The following is a 25,339-nucleotide window of genomic DNA, read 5'->3' on the forward strand; positions in this document are numbered from 1 at the left end:
GGCACTGCAGTCTTATACCTATATAGCCTGAAAAGCCAAAATATATTTATAAACAAGATCAGAGTCTCTGGGAGGCCAAGTACCAGCAGTATTTCCTACAAGTCATCTGTAATTGTGCCACAAATATAATGAGTTCTCTGCACCACCACTATCCCACACAAGAAAGCAAAGTGTAATTGAAAATGCACTTGCATTACATAAACTATTTGAATCATAGATGCACAGGGCTAGAAATGGAAGAGGCACTAGGTCATCCAGCCCCCACAGGTTAGAGCCAGGCTGCTCATGACAATACATGTGCAAGGGCTTTCTCCAGTATGGTATCAAGCATCTTTAGTGATGGAGTTTCCAGCTCTTTAGCAATCTACACTACAGTCTATTTTGGGTTGCACAGGAAAGGCTTCCTCTTTGTTTTACCTTACTTGTCCTTATAACACCCCTTTCTACCCTCCCACCACCATAAATGATTCTCATTTTTTCATTTCGGTCCACATATTTTTAACTATCAACTACTATATCTTTCACAAACTTCTAGTTTCAGTGCTGGCAGATACACATTGAACAGTTAATCCTTCCTTGTAAATCAATCTCTTATCTCCCAGAATATTTTTGCTAGTCTTTTCCAGACTGTCCCACTTCTAATCCATGCTGTGATATCCCCAGGACAGCTCTGCCTCATACACTTGAATTTGGGCAATCTATGTTATGATTTATGGGTTGGTTGGTTTTTCTATGGAGTGATCTGAGAATAACCTGGTAACAAAGATCCAATCACCCAAAAAGTGAGACAGATGGACAGGTTAAAGCATATTTCAGATCACACCATCAGAGTGGAACACAAGGAAAATACTGTTCCTTGTAATGACCAGCCTGTCCTTGTGATCAGCTCTGAAACACCACAGCAGGGATACACCACCTCACCAGCTGGAGCAGTTCTGGGTTTCTTCAGCTACAGCACCAGAGACAGATACCTGGGTCGACACCGGGACCTGGACATTTCATCTCTTGTCCACCCTGTGCTACCTCACCTATAGGGAGAGCAGGGCACCAGCAAAGCACTGTGATATCAAGTAAAGAGGGAGTATTTGGCACACCTGAACTGCCCCACTTAACATATATAAACATGAGTGGCTATGGCACTTTCCTCTGCTCATCAAAACCCCACCTTGGGATCCAGTGGCATTCAGTGAGAAACAGAGACACTGTCAGACTTATTTAAGATTTTATTCTCATCTCCTTCTGTTATTCCCTCCACTTCTCTCCATAAAATAAATATCCAGGCAAAAACAAGACTGTATACATAACAGTCTAGGTGCAAAAGTTAACTATTTTCCCCAGCTAAACAGATTTCTAACAAAGCAAGATTAAGTGTGATGGCCTACAAGATCAGAAATCAAAAATCCCATCCAACCACACACCACAAATTCTGTTTGAAGCTGCACTTCCAGTGATCACATGCACCTTCCTATAAGGAAAAAGGTGAACTTGACCTGTGTCTCTCTACACCAGGCACTGGTAACAGCATCTGAGAGCACAGACCATGCATCATTTTGTTCAAAACAGGGCCACCATAATTGCTGTATCTATACTGTAGTAGAAAATATTATGAAAACAGAGAGGAGGACCAAAAGAAGCCAACCAGAAGCAAGGAGCTGAACATCACTGGCAACAGCACCTCGAGCATATTTACTCCAGAGCTCTACTTGCTCAGCTAATGGCAGAGAAAGGAGCTAACATGAACTCTCCTCATCAGTCCAAGAATGGTACAGCACCCCAGACTGCCTGGAAAGCAGAAGCAGCCAGAGCAGGTACAGTCTCCATCACCAGGTTCTAGAATCAATCCTATTACAGAGGAACTGGATCTGATATGCTTAGACAACACTGAGTAATCCTTTGTATGTCACCTATGTATCTAATCCGATGTATCTCTCTATGGAGAACATTTAATCAGTCACAGAACAGCTCAGTGAGAGCAGAGATCATAATTAGGCCCTTTTTGTGTCTCCACTCCAAGATAACAGTCAGTTCTGAAGCAATGTTGCTTATACATTTGCTAAACAAGTCATTTCTCAGTTTCCATCAGAAACCAGAGCATATTTACATATCCTATTATAGCTGAGTAAGACTTGCTCTACTTAACACTAGATTTTGTAGTGGAAAATCTCCAGGAAACAAGCTGTTTAACGACGTTTTATCTGCCCTGCACTCATTCCTAACTAAAGTTGTCCACCTGCCTTGGAAAGACATCTGTTTCAGAGGCTGACTGCTTTCCTCCAACACCCCTTGCACAGCTCAAGGCTGCCATTTTTACCACCACCTCTAATTTTATCAGCCAGTCATCTCCTCGGGCAAAGACCATGCTGTCAAACCCTTACTATCCACAGTGTTTATCCCTGTTACCAGCTGTAACACTCCTTGAGAAACAAATAAATGCAAAGAAGAGCTGCAGTGCAGGTACCAACAGTGCTGCAGAGCCTCTCTCCCCAGTGGGCAGAGGGACACTGCAGAGGACCTGTGCTCTTCCTCCCTTATCAGCCAAAGGAAGGGTGCCACATTTCTGAAGGGGCAGCCAAAATTACAAATCTGACCTTCAACAACTTGGATCAGTTGCAGTTGAGGTCCTGTGCTGAAATAACAAGATGCAAATTTGAACTGAAAGCTTCATTGCATTCATTTGCCTGCAAGAGCAAAGTTCACTAACTCTGCCCTGCAAGGGAAGCAAGTGAGCACTAATTGTCTCTGCCAATGCAGAGCATCCTGGCTGGCCCCCTCTGCTCCCTTTCAGCCTTGTGGGAGGGGCAGCCCTTCAAAGGGACCTCGGCAGAGAAAGGGTCTGATGGGAACCTCATGAAGCTCAAAGGGAAAAACAGTGCCCTGCACACAGGGAGAAATAGCCCCATGCAGCAGCACAGACTGGGGAAGAACCAGTTGGAAAGCAGCTTGGCAGAAAAGGATGTCCTGAAGGACAAGCTAAACATGAACCAACAAAATGTCACTGCAGCAAAGGCGGCCAAGAGCCTCCTGGGCTGCAGTAGGAGAAGTGTTGCCAGAAGGCTAAAGGATGCATTCCTTCAATCCTTCCCCTCTGCTTGGCACCTGTGAGATCACCAATGGAGTGCTGGGTCCAGTTCTGGGCTCCCCAGTAGCAGGGAGATGGCAACAAAGGGCTGCAAGTTTGCTGAAGGGCCTTGACAATGATTAAGAAATCAGAGCATCCAACCTACAAGGAGAGGCTGAGAGAGCTGGGACTGTTCAGCTTTGAGAAGAGAAGGCTCAGGCAGGGAAACCTTTTCAGTGTGAAAATACACCTGAGATAGGGAGTAAAGACAGCAAGATAATTTCTAGTGGTATCCAACGGGACAAGAGACAATGGGCACAAAACACAGGAGAATCTACTTGAAGGGAAAACCACAGGTTTTTCTGAACCCCAGAACATGCTCCTCAGAGGGGCTGTGGAATCTTCATCTTTGGAGCTATCCAAACCCCAAATGGGCACAGCCCTGAGCAGCCTGCTCCAGCTAACCCTGCTTTGAACAGTGGGGTTGGAGTACCTGATCTCTAGATCTGCCTTCCAAGCTGAACAATCTGATGATTCTTTCAGAGTTTAGCCCTGCTCAGCTGAAGTCAGTCAGTTTCTGCTCCTCAGAACACATCCATCTTGTAGATATTTCAGAGTTCCCTGCCACAACACCCTTTCTCTGCTCAGTATTTTTAGCTCATTGTTTTGTATTTTGCCAGCTGAGAAACTGCAGTTTGTAATTTTACCTTCAGCTTCATATTTCTTCTTAAAAGTGAATACAATGTCCTGTTTATAATAATAAAATCACTAGCTGGCGGGATGACATCAAATGGAAAAAGAGAAAGCAACTGGAAAATTTAGAGCAAGCAATTTTGAGTGCCAAGTTTCACATTTGTAACAGTCCAGCGGAGGTCAACAGGCTCGCTTATTATTAGGCAAATGGTAAAGAAATAGATATCCTCTAGTTCTTCCATGTGAGACTATATAAACCATCTCTACTTGAACAGGTTCTAACACTTTCCAAAAAAGTGATGTTATACATTTTCCACAGTAACACCAACAATGGGAGACAAGCAAAAGGCAGAATTGCTTTGCAAAGAACAGCCTTTTTTCTCTCTCCAATATTTAGGTTTTTGTTTCCCACTATGATTGGACTTTCCTGGCTTTACTTTCTTGTCCCAGTTAAGCAGTAAAGGAAACAAAAAGATATGAATGAAATTAGAAACATTTGGAATGAGTCTTAGAAATAGATTTTGGGTTTCTTAGATTCCTGGCTAGACCTCTTCAAATGGCCTCCTCCTGCCTCTGCCCCCATCTCCTGCACCCACCTCTGAAATTTGTATTTCCTTCTTTGCCCTCACCCCTCTTTTCTTCAGGGGCTACATTTTGTCCCAAAGCAAACACGGAAATGAAAATTACATGTTGTAACGCTGGAAAAGACCAGAAAGTGGTTGAAACTTTGCACCCATCAACATTTGTCTCTATGACATTAATCCTCCAAAGTTTCCCTAAAAGCAGAAACCAAACACTTCTCAAACTTCTAATGAAACAAATACCATCTCCAGTCAACCTGAATAACAAAATGAGCACTCCAGTCCTATCTGTATTATCATATTTTAAGTCTCTGGAAGGGAAGGTTCCTCAGCCACACATTCTGTTAATTCATGAACCCTCATGCTCTCTCTAAAATTCATTGCAGGATGCAATGCCAACACCTAATACTTGCCCAGTGCTTTTCATTACAAGTTTTGGGTGCTCTTTAGAAACAAGTAAGCTGGGAATGCCTGTGAAATACTTGTCTAATTTTACAAATAAACCCATGCAGGTGAGAAACAGATGTCCATGGCAAAACTGTGTAAAAGTGGCAGAGCAGAGTGCTAAGCCAGTTAAATCATGTCAAAGCCGTCCACAAGGTTTGGATCTTTTCTGCCTTAAGTAATATTGAAATATTATGTAAACCTCTCTTTGTGAGCTATTACTGGAGAAGTGAAGGAAAAAAAAAAGATCTCTTGGAAGCAATTCTACACAGGCTGTGTAGGTGAGATCACAGTTGCTGTCCAAATAGAATATGCATGGCAAGAACAGGCTTCCTGTAAAACTGGAAGACTTGCAGGAACATCAAGGAACATATTTACAAGATGGCATGGTTAAAATGCCTTTCCCTCTTGCCCAGCCTCAGCAGCTTGGTGAAACACATTGTCTCACTTGCATCTGTAACCACACTCACAAACACCTCTGGTGCAGGGCGCTCTCTGCACGCTCCAAACTCTGACTCCCAGACCACACCTCGGACACTGCTCAGCAGAACACACAAACTGCCTTTGGAGGAGGAAAGGGTCACTTCCCAAGACGAAAGGAAACAAGGAAAAGTTATCTCAGGAAGAGGAAACAGACAAAAATACAAGACATCTTTTGGGTCTCAGTTCCAAATCCAAATCAAACTTTTATAGATGACACTGGAAAATTTACAGCCCTATATTACAGAACTGCAGAGGATTTACTAGAGGTGAAAGTATTTTAAGCTAAACTCTAATGTGTTTACTATAGTCAAGCAAGCAATGTGTAAATTAGATTAGGTATATACAAGTGTTAACATGGCTGTTTTAGGAGAAAATATGAGGTTTTATTTCACTGTAATGAATTTATATCATACTCTCAGACTACTGCACAGTAATCTGGGAAGCCTGACAGATCACCATGCACAAAACGCAGCAAAGATGGGCACTCACATAGGCAGGTGTGTGAGATCCCCTGGGAAACAAGGCATAACTCAGATGTGCACCCAGAACAGACACCCAAGTTCAGGTGTGTTCCTCTGGATGCCATCCTGGCCTGCATGGACTGGCCCTTTGTAGGACAGTGCAGACCACAGCACACTTACTGCTGACAATATGGAAGCTGATATCTAATAACAAGTTAAGACCAAGCTACCTGGGGACTTGTCAAAAACAATCTTAAGGTCTTCTGGTCTCACTCATCAGAGATGCCAGCCAGGTCTCCAACTACCTGACACCACCTCCCTACCATTCACACTGCATTTACTAATAAAATTCATCTTCTTTCTGGATAGACAAACCCCTTTCTGTGAGGAAATGACAAGGAAGACTCATCTGTATTTTATTTTCCATAACTAGAAGTCTCATGTTATCTCCATATGTGTTTAGACCACAGACTGGTTAGTCAGCAGTGTGGCAGTTGACATTAAAAGGATTAGCAAATTAAGCTCAAATAATTGTCTTAAAAATTTTGACTGTTAAATGTTTATATTTGAGAGGATCAAAAGGAAATCTACTTTGTAGTGTGCACTGTGGTCAGGAAGGGGCAGAGAGGGATTTAAATGGCTTAACCGCAGAACTGTTATCACCTTGATAAGTCCCAGTGTAATAATTCAGCAATAAAAGCAAGAAATGCACTTGGAATTTGTTTCCAAAACTGACTGTCTGACTGGAGACAAGTCAAGCTCTTTATTTGCTTAAAAGAACTCGGTCAGAAGAAACAGAGAAGGCTACTGAACTGTAGTCAAGAATATAAAAATAAGCACTTTCAAGTGACATCTGAACAGCAGCATTCAGTGTCTACTTTTTTTTTAATGCTACCTGAAGCCTGCAGTGTGAGTCTGGTATCTGAGTGTTAGCATTAGTCAGTCAGGAGTGTGATTCTCTGCTGAATTATTCCACTGTATGGCACTGGAAATCCAGAAAGCTGAAACAGTAAGGAGGCTGCAGGCTTCAGAGCAGAATTAGATCCAAAGTAACACCTGGTGTACAGGCACAGATACAAATACATTTTCAGCCTTGAAATAAAAATTGCTGCAGTTTATCAGCTTATCTGCTCAAATTGCTAATGTCCATACCAGTAACACAGACAAATGAAGAGGAGCTTGCTGCATAAATACAGGTGTTTGTACCAGTGCAGTGTCCAGAGGCATCAGCCTCCTAGGGCTGCTTCACCTCAGCATAACACAAGACAGCAATGAATCTGCCAACTGAGTCAGGATGCTTCAGCATGAGCAAGGCTGGAAGCAGAACACACTGTCTCTTCTTAATAATGTATTTATTGTTTGCCTGCATCATCCTTTATTGCAAAGTGAGGTTCTAAACAAATCATTTTTCTTTGGTCTTTAAATCTTTTCTAGTAAAGATGTCTCTAAAATCTGACACTTAGAAGTGCAGCAAATCCACTGTTTTGGGTAGTCCAGCAATGTCAATGTCTGCCACTCAACAGGCTGTGAAGTTCTGAATGCTGGCTGGGAGCACCACTGAACTGCAGGGATGGCTGATGTGAGGTAGGTGGACAGTCTTTATCTGTCTTGAGTCTCAGAGTAAAAATGTCCCAGATCAATCATCTGCCAGGCATTCAGAAAATCTCTGCTATAAAACTACCACTAAAATGCATAATACATTCCAGACAAAATCATAATGCTTTCAGACTAGGAGCTGAACACCAAATTTTCAATTTTTAATAGCTCTTTTGAGAAAAAGCCTCTCTGTCTCACAAAATACTTCTCCAAGTAACTGATCTTCTGGGTTTGCCAGTACTTTCAAAAGCAGTTTCTTTCTATGCTTTCTAGCACAGCTAAGGTATAACATGATCCATGTTATAAAGTCAGTGCCTTTACAAAATGTGATGAAAGCAAAAAAAAATAGCACAACCCTGCACCAACCCAGGGAGTGTCAGATCATGCTTTTTCCTGTTACCTTAAATCTCTTCTTTTGGCCAGCTCTCCTGGTGAGATAACCCAGGGCAGGTTCTGGGGAAGACATTCCAGGACTTCAGAGGAAAAGTCAGAGAAATCCACACCGTACTCTGTCAGGATCCCTTCCGATTCCGGCTCGATCTCTCCGGCCTGTCCAAGACTTTTGCACAACTGCCTGCAGAAAGAAAGGGATGCTTTTTTAAAGTGTATAATAACTACTCTCATGTTGTTATTGTCCCCACAGAGAGGCTGCTGAGCCCTCAAATACACTCTTTCACCCATTCACTTCTCCCTGAGTTTTGGCAGAGGACTTAGCAGGAATTCAAACCATTCCATGACTTGTGTCTGCTGAAGATGCAAAACACTCACCAGGCACTACACTGGGCTGTTTTTGTGTATCTCATTTGAAGAAGATGTTTTAAATTATTAGGTTTTTGTGAAGGTAAAAAGTTTCCAATTTTAGAGAAAAATGCATCCAAGAGGGATAAGAAAAGCATAGCTGTCCACACAGGCAGCTCTAGCATTACACACGGCTGCCTTGAGATCCTCCCTCCTCTCTCTTCACTCTCCTCACCACTGAAAAAGGTGACTCACCTATACTACCAAAAATACAGAATAGATTCACACCAAATACCAGAGAGCTCCACGGGGAGCTCAGTACCCAGCTCTCCATCCCAAAGGATACACAGCTCTGCCTGGGTAAACCCATGCCCTGTGAACACAGAGGTGTGAAGAACCCACACTGCCTCCCTGACAGGAATCACTCAACACGCCCACAGATCATCTTTCCAACCATTTTCAAAGCTCCTTACAGAACCTCAGCATTCCCAGTCATTTGTTCCCCCTCTCATGGCTAAGCAGAAGCCTCTGAACCCAGAGCTAACTGGAGAAGGGCCAACGATCTAGAAATAAGTCCCAGACAGGGGAAATTGTCCCCCCCATGCTAACAGGGCTTGATGAAGTACTCTGCACACGTAAGGATGAAGTTGCTGATCTATTGTGCTTGGAGAAAGTTTCGATTTGCTCCAGTGCAAACCCCAGCATGGATCTGTCCAACATCTCTGGTGTCAAACAAGGCTCAGCTCTGGACACTGTGCAAAGCAGGACTCCAAAGGAGCGAGACATTTGCTCCCCCTCCAGCTGACTGCAAACATCCCATGAGAAACCATGTCACACAGTGGCTCCCCCTGTCCCCTTTCTCACCTTTAGATTGCTCTACAGTACAGAGTTAAATTACTTTTTATTTTTTTAATATACTGCCATTAGGCCAATGCACATTACAGTCAATAGAGATAATGTTTTTGACCCAAGAAGATTACAACTGAAATTAAGGTGAATCCATCAAAATATGACACAAAAGAGAGGGGCAATAACACAGCACAAAACCAGCCACTCTAATAAGTGTTTTTCCACTGCATAAAATACACAATCATTATATTGATCCTTCTGCTTTACTTCCAATAAGTGAGAACAGACACTAATTACTTTCCTAAATTAGGGCCAAAACAGTGCACTTGTTATTTGGACAAGCAAGACGGTCTCAAGGCTTCAAATGTGCCATAAACCCACAGAACAAACCCCAAACTCTCAGCACAAGCGAGCCCATCTTCTTTATGGGAGCAAAGCTCTTTCTTCACAATGGGAAGGGCTGTGTAATAAACCTGTCACATTGTGTAATATGCTGGAAAGGATTGCTCACTTCATGGTGTGGTAAATTGTAGAGCTCCCATCGTCTAGCTTTAAAATAAAAATGAAAACAAGGATAAAAGATATTTCCCTTTATTGTTTCAATTTTATGTGCAAACTGTATGGCAGAAATACGTGCGCATTTGGCATCGTGGCTGAATTCTCTATTCCTGCAGCTGGGTCCCAGTCTAATCCTTATTTTAATGTAAATAAATGAGGCATCAGTTTTATCTCCCTCTCTCTCAGCAGTAACCATAAAACAGAGAAATCACCACTTCATTTCCAACGTCTGTTGCAGAGCTGGGACTGAGCAAGAAAGAGCCTGTGGGTTGACAGACCCACCAGCACTGCCAAGGATGGAAAAAACAAAACAGGAAAAGAGAGGACACATTGCCCTGCCCAGCAGAAATGTCAAGAACTTGAGTCTTAGGTGTCCCTTCTCTTGGCAGGGTAGATCTGGGAAGTGCACCAGGAGGGTGGCTGGACATCTACAGGACAAGCCATAGAAAGCACCTCTGAATGCCAGAGTGCTTTCCAGCTTGCTCTTCAAACCCATGTTCCTCTTGATCCGTTTACTGAAATCAGATTACGAACTATAAGGGGTTTACCCAGAGGTTTGATATAGGACTAATATTTTTTTAATAGTAATTAACATTTGATTTACAGTGTTCCAGGGAACATTTCCCAAGTACCTTGAAATAAAAAGTGTATAACTGACTTTAATTGGGGCCATGTTACAGTCATGCAGGCATGATGACTTGCATCAGAGCAAAATCTGACAGGACAGCATGTGATCAAAGGTAATGCATATAGGATCACCGATGGCCCCACAGTAACAGCCAGGCTGCAAAATCATTCCTGGGGCTCCACGGCCACCAAGGGCAGCAGGAATAGTTCAAGAGGCTTATAAACAACCAGGGGCACTGGGCCCAGCAGTACTCAGACGTTCACTCCCAGGGAGTCACGGTGTCTGTGACACCCTGGGCTTGCGTGCATCTCTTTTTTTTTAAATGTCAAAAGGTAAAAAAAAAGTTACAATGGTTACAGACGTAAACATTTCTTCTCTGTGACGCTGATGGGGGAGCATTACTTTGAATTCCTTGAATACCCTTGGATTGATGTCAGACATGGTGTAGAGTGCACTGACTGGAACATGCCATGGTTGGGGCAGAACAGGCTATTTCTCCCAATCAGCCATAGCTGCAAGATTGCTGAACTGCTCCAAGGTGCCCAGTCACCAGAGTCTAATCTGCCATGGATGTGCAACTGCGGCAGAGCCACCCCCAAGCTGCCATCTTCCCTCTCATGGTAACATTCATTATTGAGCCACCCATCTCTAGGAACATTTGAGCTCTCTCCACTCCACTTCAACTCCACTGAACTGAAACTGGCCTGTGTGTTCCAAGGTTACATGATGAGAACTCTCCAAAAAGACAAAGCAGGAATACATAAGGCTTGTTTCTTTTGAAAAGCCAGGCAGGCTCCCACATTGGAGTGAATAACTTCCATTGGGAATGTTACACCCTGGCTCAGTTTCTCCTGGAGCAGATTTGTCCAGTCATCCTACATGGTAGGTTTCTCTCAGCAGCAGGAGAACACCCCCCAATAAGCCACCAGTCCTTAAGGAAGAAGCCCCACCATGGTGCTCCCACTGCCCAGGGCCTGGAGCTCAGACAAAGCTGCACAGGCCTGGGGAAGGCCACAGGTGCCAGTGGAGATGGTGAGAGGGCTGCAGGGCTGAGCATCAGAGGGGCAGAGAGCTGTGCCATGGAAGCCCACTGCATGAGAGCACAGTCTAGCCCTGCTCCACATCATGGAGCTGCCTTCCTTCAGCTGCCAGGCCATGTCCCATCGGATGGGGCTGTCCCACAAGGTTGTTAGTTGTGCCAAGGGAACAAAGCTTTACTGAGGGACACTCCCATCTGCAAGAAGGTGTTTTTTCAACAGAGCTACACCACTCAGTTGAGAGGATTGAACCTTCCCTTGAGTCCTACACTGAACTACCCAAGGTATCTGGTTATTACCTCTCACACAAAATACACTTTTGAATTAAAAAAAAAAAAACCAGAATAAAATGCCAGAGATGAAAAGAATTCCAGCCACTCAAGTGGCTTTGGAAAAAGCAGCAAGTGAAATAACACCCTGCAACATTTCATTTTATTGCAAAAGCTGGAACAAATCATGTCACCTCGACAGACCAATATCTGAGACCCCAAGCTAGAACGGTCACAAGCCCAATGTGACACAGTGGGAGTCGGTGACTCCATGCTTTTCTATTAGTTGTTTTTTTATATAGTCTCATCCATCATCACATGCAGGGACAAAAAAAAATTCCACCTTAACCATCTGCAAAAGTGCAGAGACATCTGGACTAACACTCCAAACAACCCTGGGCTCCACACTGAAAACAGTCCCCAGAAAATAACAGTACATGGCAGTACTTGAAATATTTCTCTGGAAAAGGAGAATGTTTTGGAGCTAATTTGCTTTACCTGTTACCTGAAGCAGGTACAGTGATACATTTCACCGCCAAGGTAAAGTCACTTCACATGCAGGAGGGAGCACAGCAGCTCAACTCAGGGCATGGCCAGCATGACCTGGAGCCATGAGTTCCTCCTCACTCCTTCCCAGCACGGTCAGGGTGACAGGGTGGCCTTTGGAGGGGACAGTGTCATGCTGGTGACCACCAGGTGGCAATCATGACACAGAAACGCATCCCCCTCCCCAAGGGACCTCCAGGGACCCTCAGGTTGCCCCTGTGCAGGTGACCACCCTGGGTGGCCAATGCCACCATCAAACTCTTGGCAGGGGCATCTCACTTCTCCACCCACACATGGTCACTGTGAAGACCAATCTGTGTCATTAACTGTGCTTGGAAACCTGGCACTGAATTTCCCAATGGAAAAGGAAAGCTGAGGAAGGTGCATGACCAGTCTGGGAGAGTTCAGCTGCAGGATGGAGAGTACCTAGAAACACCCAAGGCATCCAGGGGACACGACTGCCAACTCTGGAGGGAGTTTCCCTTGTCACACTTCCAGCAGACAGTGCAGGGCGATGACCAACAGGCTCTCTGTCCAGACACCTCCAACACCATGGTGGTGGTGCCAAAGGCATGTCAGGAACTTTGTGGGCATAAGTAAGGGGTGCACAAAAAAGTTCACAAAACAAAGCATGTAAACAGCTGCAGATCACCTGCTCTTCTCTCCTTCAGGGGGGGCATGACCAGCAACACAACTCATTATAAACAAGGCAACACGGCTTATAAATGAGCTTAAAAACGAGCCCAAAAGCAAACAGAATCCTTTGGAACCTTCAAGAGGTTTCCTTGTCTTTCAGTGTTTAAACAAGCATTACTTATGGCTAAAAACAAAAGGGGTCACCAAAGTTTTATGCTCCCATCTCCACAAGGCACTTACTGAAGTGCAATCAACTCCCAGAGGAAACGACTATGTAGGAACACAATCATGGACATTTGCTTTCCTGACAACACCCTTTACATCTTGGAAATGATCAAACCAGACAGATGAGAATATCCAATATTTTCAGAAGTACATATTAAAGACACACATTAGCCAATAAAAAATATACTAGCCCATCCTCCTAATTTCCCCTGTTTCTGCTGAAAGGGGGTTGTTCATGACAAGAAGCCAAGTACTACAATCACCCTCCAGTCTTTTCTCAGTTGGAGTCAAAGAAGACAAAGCAAATCTCTGCCAGTAAGAAACTTATTCTCAGTGAAGTTCACAGCACAGCCAGACCAAAGTTAAGTGGGGCTCAAAGGGAGGCCACTGCAGTTCATGCACTGCAGTTTATCTAGGAATCACTGAGTGACTTCATGGCTCACGTGGCTCTCAAGGAGCACACATGAAACTTGCTATTACTGGGCACACAAATCAGCTAAAACTGATAAACTCTGTGAAATGTGGACTTGAGTTTAGTTTACTTTTACTTCTAGGGCTGATAGATCTGTGCCATCACACTTATTCTTAAAACAAGTTTTCTCTAAGTTTTAAGCTTTACCAGCAGTTTGAGCTGAGGACCCCTAAACCTGCAGAGCTGATACTGTACATCAGCTGTGCTACCCCATCAGAACTGCTTTGCAAGGGGAAGAAAAAATTGCATTTTATGAAAAACTCCCACTACTGCGCATGCTCCAGATTACATCCAGATGCACCTGTAAAATCTGACCACAGCATGGCCACATTATGAACTCTGGATTACCAACTAAACCAGGACTAAGTATTCCCAAGATAACTAAATAGATTGACCAACATCCTCCATTTCTTATTGAGACCCATTCAATAGAAACAGCGTGGCCACTCCAGGTGGGAGTTTGGCACCCTACAGCAGTTCCAAAGAAAAAAGTGGAAATGCTGAAAACCACTGTCTTCTTCACGGAGAGGCAAAATAAACTTGCAACCTGGATCCAGCCCAGCACAGGCCATTTGTGTAGCACTGGCTTAAAATTTCCTTCTTCACAGCACTGCCAGCAATTTGAACTCTGGACAGTGATGACTTTACACTGCCTGATGAAACACACAGAGTACAACACCCTTCTCACATGCTTCAGGAGGGAATGAATCTTCTCTTGATTTCTACTATTCCTCCTCGTACCAATGCAACTTTAAAACCACAAAAATCTGTGACTTCTTTCTAATTCTTACCAGCAAAGGCATAAAAACTAAAGATGAGCCTCACAGCCACTGATCTTCCCTGGGCAGAAGGGAAATGTCTGCACACTGTGTACTACTCTTCCACAGAGGGAGGAAAGACAGGGAGGCTGCCAGCACCCCATGGTGCTTGTGCTGGTCAGGCTGAGCACGTGTGTTCCCCCTAGACCATGCACTCATCAATGCTGTGATGCACTAGCACTGAAGCAAGCACTCGAAGAACTTAACATTTATGAGATTAAGTAATGATGAGCTGCCCTTCATCCCCACATGATTTATCCACCAGAGGGACACAAGGCAAGCAGCTTGTTAACAGATTTCTGCCTCTACTGTTTGTAACAAATTAAATGAAAACAAAAATTCCATCTAGAAATGTCAGCCATCTCTAGTTCTAATGGCAGCCACATACCCTGATGCAAAGTTGCTGTCTTCTTTCCAGTCCATGATGCGACAGATGAAGAGCATCTGTGAATAGGCCTCAGGCTTGGTCACAAAGTCTGGAGGGCAATCAGCCAAGGGCACATAGACCCTGGGCACTCTGTGGTCTACAGGTGAGAACATGGCACACCTCTTGAAGAGTTCACTGTTCCTGTCAGCCAGAAGTTTGATGAAACCCGTAGCTGCTCGAGAATGCTTCTTTTCCAAAATATACACCACCTGGGAGAGGCAAGATTCTACAATGAATACCTTCAGAGAAACTTACTTTATTTAGCAGAATAAGGATACCCAAAGGCTCAGCAGAGTATCTGGAAAAGTCACAATGTCTGTATCTTGTTTTCCCTGTATATGTATATGTGTGTGTGCATTTTTTAACTGAGTACCTATTTACAATGTATTTTCCTTGCCATCTTGCTCATGGCTATAGAAGAGCAAAGTGCTTTCCAAGTGCTAGTTCTCCACAGCAATTTTCTTGATTACAGAACAAAACCAGACAAGAAGCAGATGCTTCCAAATGCAGGGAATTAGCCACAAAATACAAGCAACTCCTGTAAAATCTTTCATTTGTATTCTCGGCCTGTGATTTCAACAGTCAGCACGGAACAGGCCAGTCCAAAAACGGTGCCGCTGGCAGATCCAATGCTAACCACAGGAAAGGATGTGCTGTTGGGAATTTGGCAGTTCTCTCCTTCTCTCTGTGCTTTCTGAAGTTAGGGGTTATTTTACCTTTATACAAGATGGCTTTGAAAAGAATAATAAATTACAATATCACTAAATAATTGTTCCAGAGAGGTGTTCATCCAGGCTATATTTTTGTAGACCATAATAAATCACTGGATAACAGAAACATTATAGCCGATTTCCTAAGCTTATACAGAAGAGTCCTTCCAGAAGGTTTCAGGAGCTGCACCTCTGCACAATTCTGAGTGCTGGAATTGCCACACTGGATGAGACCAGAGCAGCCCAGCCAACAACAGGACCAGAATTAGAGGCTGCAAGGGAAAGCACAATACGTGGAAGAGACCCGACCCAGTCTGACCCAGCAGCCCTTTTCTGGTCTCTTAGCATTCAGAGACTGACTTAGATCTTGATTTAACAGTACTAGCAGCCTTTCCAAAGTCTGTAAGAATTAATTCTGACAACTTTGGATATCCTGACACTCATATTAGTATCCAATCTTTTTCCTGAATCTTGCTAAGTAATTTTGCATGACAAACAAAGGCAATTTAACCTAGGAAAATTGGTAAAAATAACAAGTCACTTGATTTTTATCAGATCAGACAATTACTCTCTCTGAAATGGAGAATGAGACTCAAAGATCAACAGATAGAGGCTACAGGGAGGCCAGGCCTGGTCTCCTTCAGCCTTTGGGAGCACACACGTGCTTACTTGTCACTCTCCATGGATTTACCTTGGCTGTCCTTTGAAGAAACTCATCTGGGAGGAGCCTGGGATCACTGACCTTGGGTCCATCCTCTTGCTTTGTTCTGTGCACACCAGTGACGCCAGCAGCCTTCCCTGCATCAAACACACAGGACAGTTACTGGAGCACATTTCCATGGCAAATTTGTCTCAGGCCTTTGCTCTAAAGTACAATACAATATGCACGTAGTAGACTTACTTGAAAGGAAAAAGATCTCTCAGGTGTTAGAATTGCCAAGCATGAAGTAATTATTATTTCTCTGGACTACAACAGACAGAAGATACGTATTCACTTACCATGCAGATGTGCTGAAAAACAACAAAAATCAAAATAAGCTCCAACTTTGTAAGTAGGACTATATCAGTCATAACAGACAAAGTAGTAGAAAACAAGTTCTGTTTATTAAATACTAAGGGCTAAGAATTTTGTGGCATTATTTAGTTGTAGTCATTAATGTTACATAAGCAGTCCTTTCCTACATACATTCATTTAATATTTAATTTCCTTTAAAAACATTATGCAGGGTTATAAAATGTGTGTTTATCTTTGAAACTGAAATCATATCTACTAAGCTGACCCTCTTCAGCTGTGGACCAGGCTTATGAAAAGCCTTACAGAAGTAATCACTGCATATGACCAAGAACTTCCTTCCCCTGAGATCTCTGGACCAGATGCTGATAACATTAAAATCGAATGTCAACTAATTTCTAGTTTGAAATTTTCAAATATTCAGGTATGTGAGTTTAGGAGCACCTGCTACAGACGGCTGGCATTTAATGTTTACAAACATCCAAAGTGATCTTTGCCACGGAGAAGGCTGGGACTGGGCTGTTCTTGAGCTGCATCCCTGCTGAGAGCCTCTGGTTACTGCTCTGCCAGAATTTTTGGGATGGAAGCATCCATGTGCTCTTGTCTGTAGGGCTCAAGAGAGATGGCTGACTTTTTCCATTTGTATGGTAATCACATCCATCTTGAGCACACGTGCTAAAATGAGGCCTAGAGTGTTCAAAAGAAATCCTGCTTTCCAAAAGAGAGACTGTGTCACCGACTGCAAGTTTCAAGGGACGTAGCTGTCACTGCTTCCCTTAGAAGACACGAGATAAAGCAACGTTTTGCTGAAGTGTGTGCTGCAGGAGGTCAGCAGCACTCACCCATGTGAGAAAGGCTGCAGAAGCTCCGTGGTGACACGCAGACCCTGGTCCCCAGATGGGGCACGTCTGTCCCACAGAGCCCCAGGCCAGCTGCCGGTGACATGATGGATGGAGCGGCGGCTGCAGCGGAGCGGTGCCGGTGGCAGGAGCCGGACTGGCACTCGGGAAGGGGGGCAGTGGGACAGCAGCTGCCCCAAGGCTTTGGCTGTGCCCCACCACCAGCAGGGCACGTTCACAGATGGCTGTGTGCCCACAGAGGGCCTGCACTGCCTCCAGGCAATGCTACCCCAGCAGTCGCTTGACAATGACGGCTTTGCTCTAATGACAAACTCTGGTTCTCATATGCTGCTAATTATCCTCAGCCTTGCCTTCTGATATGCTCTTCCTCTCCCCAAAGATCTTTTTCTAAGTGACTTTACTTTTATTTTATCTTCATTGACTTGCTAGCAATGCTGAGAGGAAAATGAACAGGTATTCAAGGGTTTAAATAAAAATCTACTTTTCTTACAAAAGCCCCAATAATAGAAGCAGCAAAACCATTTCTGATTTACTCCTACTGAAATGAACTCAGACTTGCCAAAACCAGCATTACTACAGGATAAAATCACCCAGAGTTTCATGGTGACCAACAAGGTAGTGGGAAAAAATGCTTGTAAAATTGTAAGCAGTTAAAAAGTGGGGAACACCAAGATTACCTGATTTGCTTACCCCCTCTAAGGTTTCTGCCAGCTAAAGGTCATACCAGGCAATCATTTAGCAAAGAATGAAAGCCAGGAGCCATTTTGTTTTCTTATAAATTTTCAAGCAATCAGTTTATGGTGTGTCAATCATAAAGACAGCCTGGGCAAAGAACAAAATGATCTGGAATAAAGGAAAACTGGATGGGGCAGAGGACACAGGGAAGTTGGGAGCCTTCCAAAGGCCATGCCTCCAGGCACACCTGCCACAAGCCCAGGGCTTTACTGGAGTGAACTCTCCCCAAGGAACAGCACATACTGGTGGGAAGAGAAACCAGAACTAAATGTGTTTTGGAAAAAGCAAGAGCTGCATTCACTGCTCTCCCAGCGTAGCAGAACAGCAGCAGTGACTCAAGGTTCAGCAGGCAAGAATGAAAAAAGCACCCAGAGTCATGTGAGGAACATATCCTTGTTAGCACTGCCTTTTTTCCACTTATCCTTCTGAAGCAGTTTTCTCTGGTGAAAAGAAGCCAGCAGGGATGTCCTGGGGAAGCCACACATACACACATGCAAAAGCACATCCTGAAGCACCAGGATGCAGCTGTCACAGGAGAACAGCAAATGGGTGGCCAGGCCTGCCTGGGTTGGGGCAGTGCCCCCCTTCCTGCTGAAGACAAGCGCCACAAGAACCCAGGACAGGTATCAGAAGCACCCAAATTCCCACCATGGCAGATGATAGATCTTGCCTTTTCCTTCATGGCCAGCATCAACCAGGGCTCTTTGGCTGGCTGGAGAGTGTCTTCTTCAGTAGACTCTCCAATTTCAGCATCCCTCCCAAAAAATCCTGGGATTATGAGAGACTCCAGCATGCAGAGTCTGGGATCTACAACTACACCATCAACAGAAAGAAAAAGGAAGCTCATCCTAGTCATCTACTTCTTCTCACCCCTCTTTTTTAACCAACTTCAGTATCTTAAATACCATCACACACATTTACTAAGGGCAAATGCTCCTGAAACGAAGGACAGGGAGGATGAGACGTGAGGAACTCTCTACTCCTGGAGCTAAGAGATGTAGACTTCCCTATAGCTTTTAGCTGCTCCTCCTGAAGTGAAAATTCTGTTGGTATCAGGGCTACATCTACTGCTCAGGGGCCTCCAGCAGCAAAGCATCAGCCATGAGGAATCCCTGAGACAAAACCTTCAGTTCAGAAGGGACAGCTACCCAGATCCAAAATCCACCTGGCTCAAGTGTCAAAGTGCTGCACAGGAATCTCAGTCACTGCAGCAATAATCTGCCACCAGAGTATGAAACCCGAGTTCCCTGAACACATCTCTGACAGTCCCTCTCCCTCATTACACATCCTCTTCCCCTTCAGTGGAGCTGAGCACAGAGGGGCTGCAACAGAGCCCCACTAGAGACTGGTGGGCTAGAAAAACTCAGCTGGGAGATACAAACATCTCCCACAACAGGGCAGAGCCATGGAGGCAATCCTAAAGGAGGGATAACTTATGAGAGGAGCAGGATTTTGTGCTGGGAAGGTGGGAAGAAACTCCTTGCATTATGCCAAACTAAAAATGAATTATTCTGACCCCTTTACTGCAGTGGTTATCCAATGACCATTCAATATTTCCACCCTAGGCAAAGACATGTTTTCTGAGAAAGATTTACTATGTTAGCTTGGGCAGTACTTCATAGGCTTATCTTACAGTGAAAACACACTTCAGCAACCAGGATCCAGTGAAACTGCATTATAATCTCAGTGTTTTCCTTTCAACGATTATCTGACAAACCTAAACTGTAATAGCCTTACTTAAAAAAAAATTAGGCACTACGCACAAAAAGCAACTCAAATTAGTTATGTTATTACCAATGAACAGATCCAGGACACTTGGAATTTGCCTCCCTCTGTAAGAGATCCATTTAGGCAGCTTCAATACACACTTAGATTTGCCTGACAGGCATTCCTAGGTCAAACATTACTTTTTTTTAAAGCCCCCCCAAATTTCCTTTTACAAATCAATTACCATCACATTAAAAGGTGACCAAAGTGGACCAAACATCATCAGACTAGAATTCTAATTTCTTATGACAGATCCAAAATTATTTTCACTAGGTTTGCATTGGTCACTGTGGAAATTTGCAATTCTGTCCAAAAAGAATACAATTAAAGATGCAATATCCACTTGCAAATGAAAATATATCATAGTTTCAGATCTCAAACACAACTTACTGAAAAAAAAAAAAAATCTCCCTCCCTGAATGGAAAAAACCAAGTTTTTTAAGAAAATAGTTCAATGTTTGCTACTTCAACGAGAAAAAAAAAAGTACATGAGAAGCTGGGTTACTCTACATGGGAGTATTTAAGAATCCCACCAGAAAATACTGTTCTTCAGCTCAGTGTTCAGATACCAGCAGAGCTGTAAACCTTTCAGGGCAAAGCCAACTACTTACTAATGAAGCAACAGCACTCAGGTTCTCTGATGTCTGCTTCAAGGAGTAGTTTTCAGGATATTATGTTTTAGTACAAAATACCTGAATGGTGTTAAAACAGACTGATTTATTATAAATATCTCCTGACACTGTGTGTCACATGCACAAAGGATGTGTTTTTGCAATTCTGTCTATATCAGCACACAACAGACACTAGGAAATTATATTCCCTTCAATCCAAAAGTGATACATGCATACTCAGAGATTTATTCTGGGCTACACTATTCTGCTACAATCTTAATTTTTAGGGATAACAAGAAGGAAGTATTGCTGCTCACAAGAAAGTACAAGGACTCTTCACATTCTGCAACTAATGGTTTCTTGGCACAGAACAGTTTTTTTCTTCAGAACACAAACCCACCAAAAGGTAGGGAAGAAGGAAAGTACAGTTTCACTTGGTACCAGGTACTATCCAAAACTGGAATCTATTTTAAACACCCTGTAAGTGGGGTCACCTAGCAAAGTATCACAGAAAAAGCAGTGCTTTGTATTTATACCTCCCCACCCAGAGCCTTCCACCTGTGATGGAGGAAAGACAGATATTTCACTGCAACAAGACTTAAGCCAACAGCCTTGGAATTTAACACATGCTGCCTGTCCAAAATCAGCCTAACAGCTCCCATGTGCAATGGAAGAGGACTCTGCAGAAAGAAGCAAAGCAGCTCCAAACCAGGCAGCACTCCTGAGCTGTCTCATCGCAGGGCCCTGTGTCTAATGAACAGGACCAACCTCCTCAGAGATGTTTATTTTTGAATACTCATTTAAGCAAACTCACCCTGCCACAGCTGTTCATGTCTTAACACCTGCCCACACACACCTGCCTGCCCAAGGGCACACTGAAGAGAGGACTGGGAGACTCAGATGATTAGCATCAAGATTTCTGGAGATGCACAGGCAGGAAGAGACCCTTAGAGAGGGAGAGGAAAGGCTTAATAACAGATGTGTAGAGCACAGACAAGCATCTGCAGTAGCAGAGCAAAGGCAGTGTGAAGAGGTGAGTACAGCTGGCTCCCTCAGACAGGCAAGGCAGCCAAGCATGTAATTATTTACTTATATTTAGCCACCTTCACAAGGAGGGATGGAGGACATGGCAGACAGATGAGACAAGAGTGTCACTTTTCCTTAGAACCCTCCAAGTCTGATCCACAGCAAAGACTAACATAATTTTGGGAAGCTGCCTTCTAGCCCAGCAGATAGATCCTAGCTGTCTCAGTAGCCACAGAAACATTGCTACAACCACAGCATGGCTACACAGACCTCCTGGCCCTCTCATGTCCTTGAGAAGCACTCAGACAGCAGAGGGGTTTGGAAGCCTTACTGCAACAGAATTAAACCTACAAAAAATCAGGTGGTGCTGCAGCCTACAGAAATACAGTTCTATTACATTAATAACAAGCAAAACTAAAACGTTACAAAAAGAATTCCATTGAGTATTTTGCCTATTTACTTAAATGTTCTTCCTTCCTGCAGGTGCATTTGTTCCTAAAGTCTGTGTGTCCAATATTACTATTCCATGGAAAATATGTTAGATGAATGAATCCTAATCTGCTTCATCCTGGAAATCTTGCTGTAACAATGACCGTACTCTGTTATCTCCACACCCACCATTCACTCTCAGTATCATGCCCTCTCATTCACTTGACCTAAATGTGTAACTCAAAGGAGAAACATAGGTGAACTCAGGAACATATGGTAACATGCTGAACTTAATCTAATTCCTGTTACCTAATTGCCTAAGTAATTTATTTTTTTCCAGTACTTAAGAAGTCATTTGGGGGTCAAGATAACTTACTAGGGAAGAACAGTGTAAGGAACTTTCCCAACATTAACTTCCACTGCAGGCTTTAGCTTTACAACAAAAGAATAACTGGAGCTTTTTCAGCCTGTAGCATTTAATCAATGCAACCATAAAGCCCAATTTGTTCAATATCAGTAGAACACTTCTCTTCAGTAGCTATACTGTTTATTCTGCTAGAAGTGTATGCTATCATTTAAGAAAAGTTATAGCAACAACCAGAAGAGCTAGATCCAGAGACCCACAAACATGAACTTAGGATAAACTAATACAGAGCTGTCTCGAACAGCTGAAACTGCTCCAGCTTCTCTGCTGGCTTTCCAGGCTTCAGCAGAGTGAAACTGATCCGATTTTTGACAGTTCCACCTCAAGGATTTCTATTAAAAGCCATGTAACTGAGAAGATTTCCTAGTGAGCTTTCGCTCTGCTGTGGCCTAGAAATTTTAAGAGCTATGCAGCGGAGATGATCCATCTCCAGAAGGCTGCAGGCTAGGAAAGAACAGTGAAACTCCTTAAAAGCACTCAGAGTGAACAGGAGCCTCTGGAGAGGAGGGAGAAGAACACTTGTTCCTTCCAGCAGCCAGTGAGGTTGGTGGACTCCAAATATGCCAGACTTCATGGCTGCTAAAATGAAAGGGTGAGCCTGAGCAGAAGTTCAGCACGTAATCCAGATTTTTGTCACCATAATTTGATCCACCAGACCTGGCAAAGGAGAGGAACAGCAGTAACTCTCTGAACTCTGCTGGGCCAATATGAGACACTAGTAATTGCAGGACCCCAGGTGCCAGAGGAAGGCACAAAAGGCAGGTAGGCACCTTGTCAAGCTTAAAAGGAGACATGCTTAAAAGGGGACATGGAAGTGCGTGAGAAGTGCAGAAGTGCAAAACAGAGACTGAACTCCGCATTATAAATACGGTTTTCTATTTTGCTAGAAAGATCCAAAAACCCTTCTAAGCACTGACTCTAGAACATCACCTGGAGAAAAGAAAGGCTTGATGCCATTATTCCACAACCATACGGTGAACTTACCTAAAACTACCATTTCAGTTAAGTCAAGCAATCCTGAAATACTGGAAATACAGCCTCCAGTCAGCAGCAGTGTGGACACCAAGCAATTTTAGGTTATCATTTCTGACCTTATCAGGACTACTAGAGACTGACACTCACATTTGACTTGGAGATCGACCTCTCCACCTGGTGAATGCTGAACAGACAGGGAGACATGAGCAAATTCTGCAGCAGCTTCCAAATTCTGTTGACCCTACCCATTATCCATTGGTTACTCAGTTCATGTGAGCCTACTCTGCCCGTAAATGAGCTATTTCTGTCCAAACTTCATTACGTCAAGGCAATGAGCAAGCTTCAGCCATTCACATATCCAAGCTCTGATTTGCAGCAGGGTAGGTGTAAGTGGAAATCCTGAACAAACACAACTCTCTGATTGCTGCCAGGGCAGCCAGTCCACCAGCTTGATGACTTCCACCCCGTGGGAAGCAGGATATTTTGTGTATCTGGTGGAGTAAGATCTCCCGTGAGAAGAGCTGAAAAAAGCCGAGCAAACAAGTTTGACAAGGATAGCTTCTGGCATAGTGGCACTGTTTTACAAACTTTTATTTGAATATCATTTTGCTAAAGAAGGGCTGAGGCACTTTTATGAGAACAGCTGCCATTCTCATGAGCACAAGTAGCTGCTACTGTTCAATTGCTGATGTTTCTTTATCAGGGAAATCTGATTCCAATATTTAACAAGAGACAGCTCACATTTGTAGGAAACTCAAGTGACTCACAGTCTGTGTAGGGATACAGTATCATAAACTATTCTGTACAGAACATTTTGCACTTTTCCCAGGTTGAGAGATACAGAGTTTCCATTTTTTATTACATATTGAAATGAAATATAAAGAAAATCCTACTGCAGTGAAAAGTCACAGAAGTAATGTGTTCTAAGTCAGCAGTAAGTGATAAAAGTTACATTACCTCTGTTGCAGTGGTCAGTGTGAATGAGGATTAAGAATTACAGACCTGGCAAAGGTCATTTTGACTGGTGAATGAGTTCTGTGGACAGTAGTAACACAGAGTAAGCTGAGGTCTCAGAGAACTTGCATGTCAGTACCAAGCACTGCAGGGAATTAATTTTTTATGTATCCACACTACAGCCAGGATGCTATTGCCTTGCTCTCTGCCCACATTTCAGAAGGGAACAGAAATCCCAGAGAGGGTTTGAAGAACACTACTAAGGAAGCTGAGAAACTTTATTCAGGGTGCTCATTCTTACTGTCTTTTTAAGGAAAAAAAAGCAGAAAGTTTGTTCAGCATATAGATATTTACACTTTAGAAATACAGCTGAAAATCCAAGAGAAAAAGATACTTTCAACTTTGCAAGACCAAATACCAAAGCTTAACATTCAGACAATTTAACTGTGGAACAGGACAGTATTGGTCTTTGTGTAGAACCAGGTGCTGGAGAGGAGAATGGCTGTCGCTTCCTCAACTAAAGACTTTTCAAAGATGATCTTTAACCCCAACTCTTTGCAAGAAAAGTCCAGATAAGCAGAGCAAACTCATTTGACCAGGACATCTTCTGGCAGAGTGAAACCAACTATGAATTTCTATTTAAATATCCTTGAGCAAAGCAAGACTGACTCACTTTTATGAGCACAAGAAAGTACATGGGCTGAGAATTAGGCTGAATGCAATGGTCTCTTCACTTCCATGGACTTCCCTCTTGCTTATCCCACCCCTTTTGGGGACTCAGGAATAGAAAGGCAGGAAGCACAGCTCTAATAACAGCAGCACTCAGTGAAGACAGATCCAACATGTGAGTCTAAGGCTGCAGACTTGTGCATAATAATAATTTCTACCAGCTTGCCCTAAGCCCCACAGAGGCACAGGAAATCCAAGGCACAATGACTTCAGGGAAATTCAGTCCCTCAAATCTAGGCCATAATCAGTGTACACAATGTTTCATGCTTCAGAGCTTCTGACAGCAAGGGCCAACCCCAAAATTCTTTGCCCCAGCGTGTAACTAGAGATGGAGATGGTGACTGTGCTCTGAAGAGGAACAGAGCCATGAGAAGGGATGGGACACAGGCCAAGGAAGAAAAGACATCAAAACAGTCTGCACTCCCAGAATGCTCTTATTCAAATGACACATCTACTTTTATTCTTCATGGTTCATTCTGACCATGGGCATCAGAACAAATGAGCTAGCAGAGATATTGTGCAATCCTACTCCTACATCAGGAAGGACAAAAGGCATCTTGCAATTGAGAGCAGAAAACTGCAGGGCTT

At 43.5% G+C, this 25,339-nt stretch overlaps 1 protein-coding gene across 3 annotated transcripts in view; it reads right to left on the minus strand.

Moving 5' to 3' along the window:
• Positions 1-25,339, minus strand: part of DIS3L2 (DIS3 like 3'-5' exoribonuclease 2) — a 180,487-nt gene that overhangs the window by 94,861 nt on the left and 60,287 nt on the right. For all 3 annotated transcript variants that reach the window (XM_018912889.3, XM_018912890.3, XM_018912891.3), the window contains exons 8-10: positions 15,921-16,027; positions 14,481-14,728; positions 7,717-7,890 (exon numbers count right to left, since the gene is read on the minus strand). In XM_018912889.3, coding sequence (XP_018768434.1) covers positions 7,717-7,890; positions 14,481-14,728; positions 15,921-16,027 — 529 coding nt within the window. The remainder of the gene's footprint in view (positions 1-7,716; positions 7,891-14,480; positions 14,729-15,920; positions 16,028-25,339) is intronic.

This window comes from Serinus canaria, chromosome 9 (genome assembly GCF_022539315.1).
Source record: "Serinus canaria isolate serCan28SL12 chromosome 9, serCan2020, whole genome shotgun sequence".
In the NCBI taxonomy this organism is placed as follows: domain Eukaryota; kingdom Metazoa; phylum Chordata; class Aves; order Passeriformes; family Fringillidae; genus Serinus; species Serinus canaria.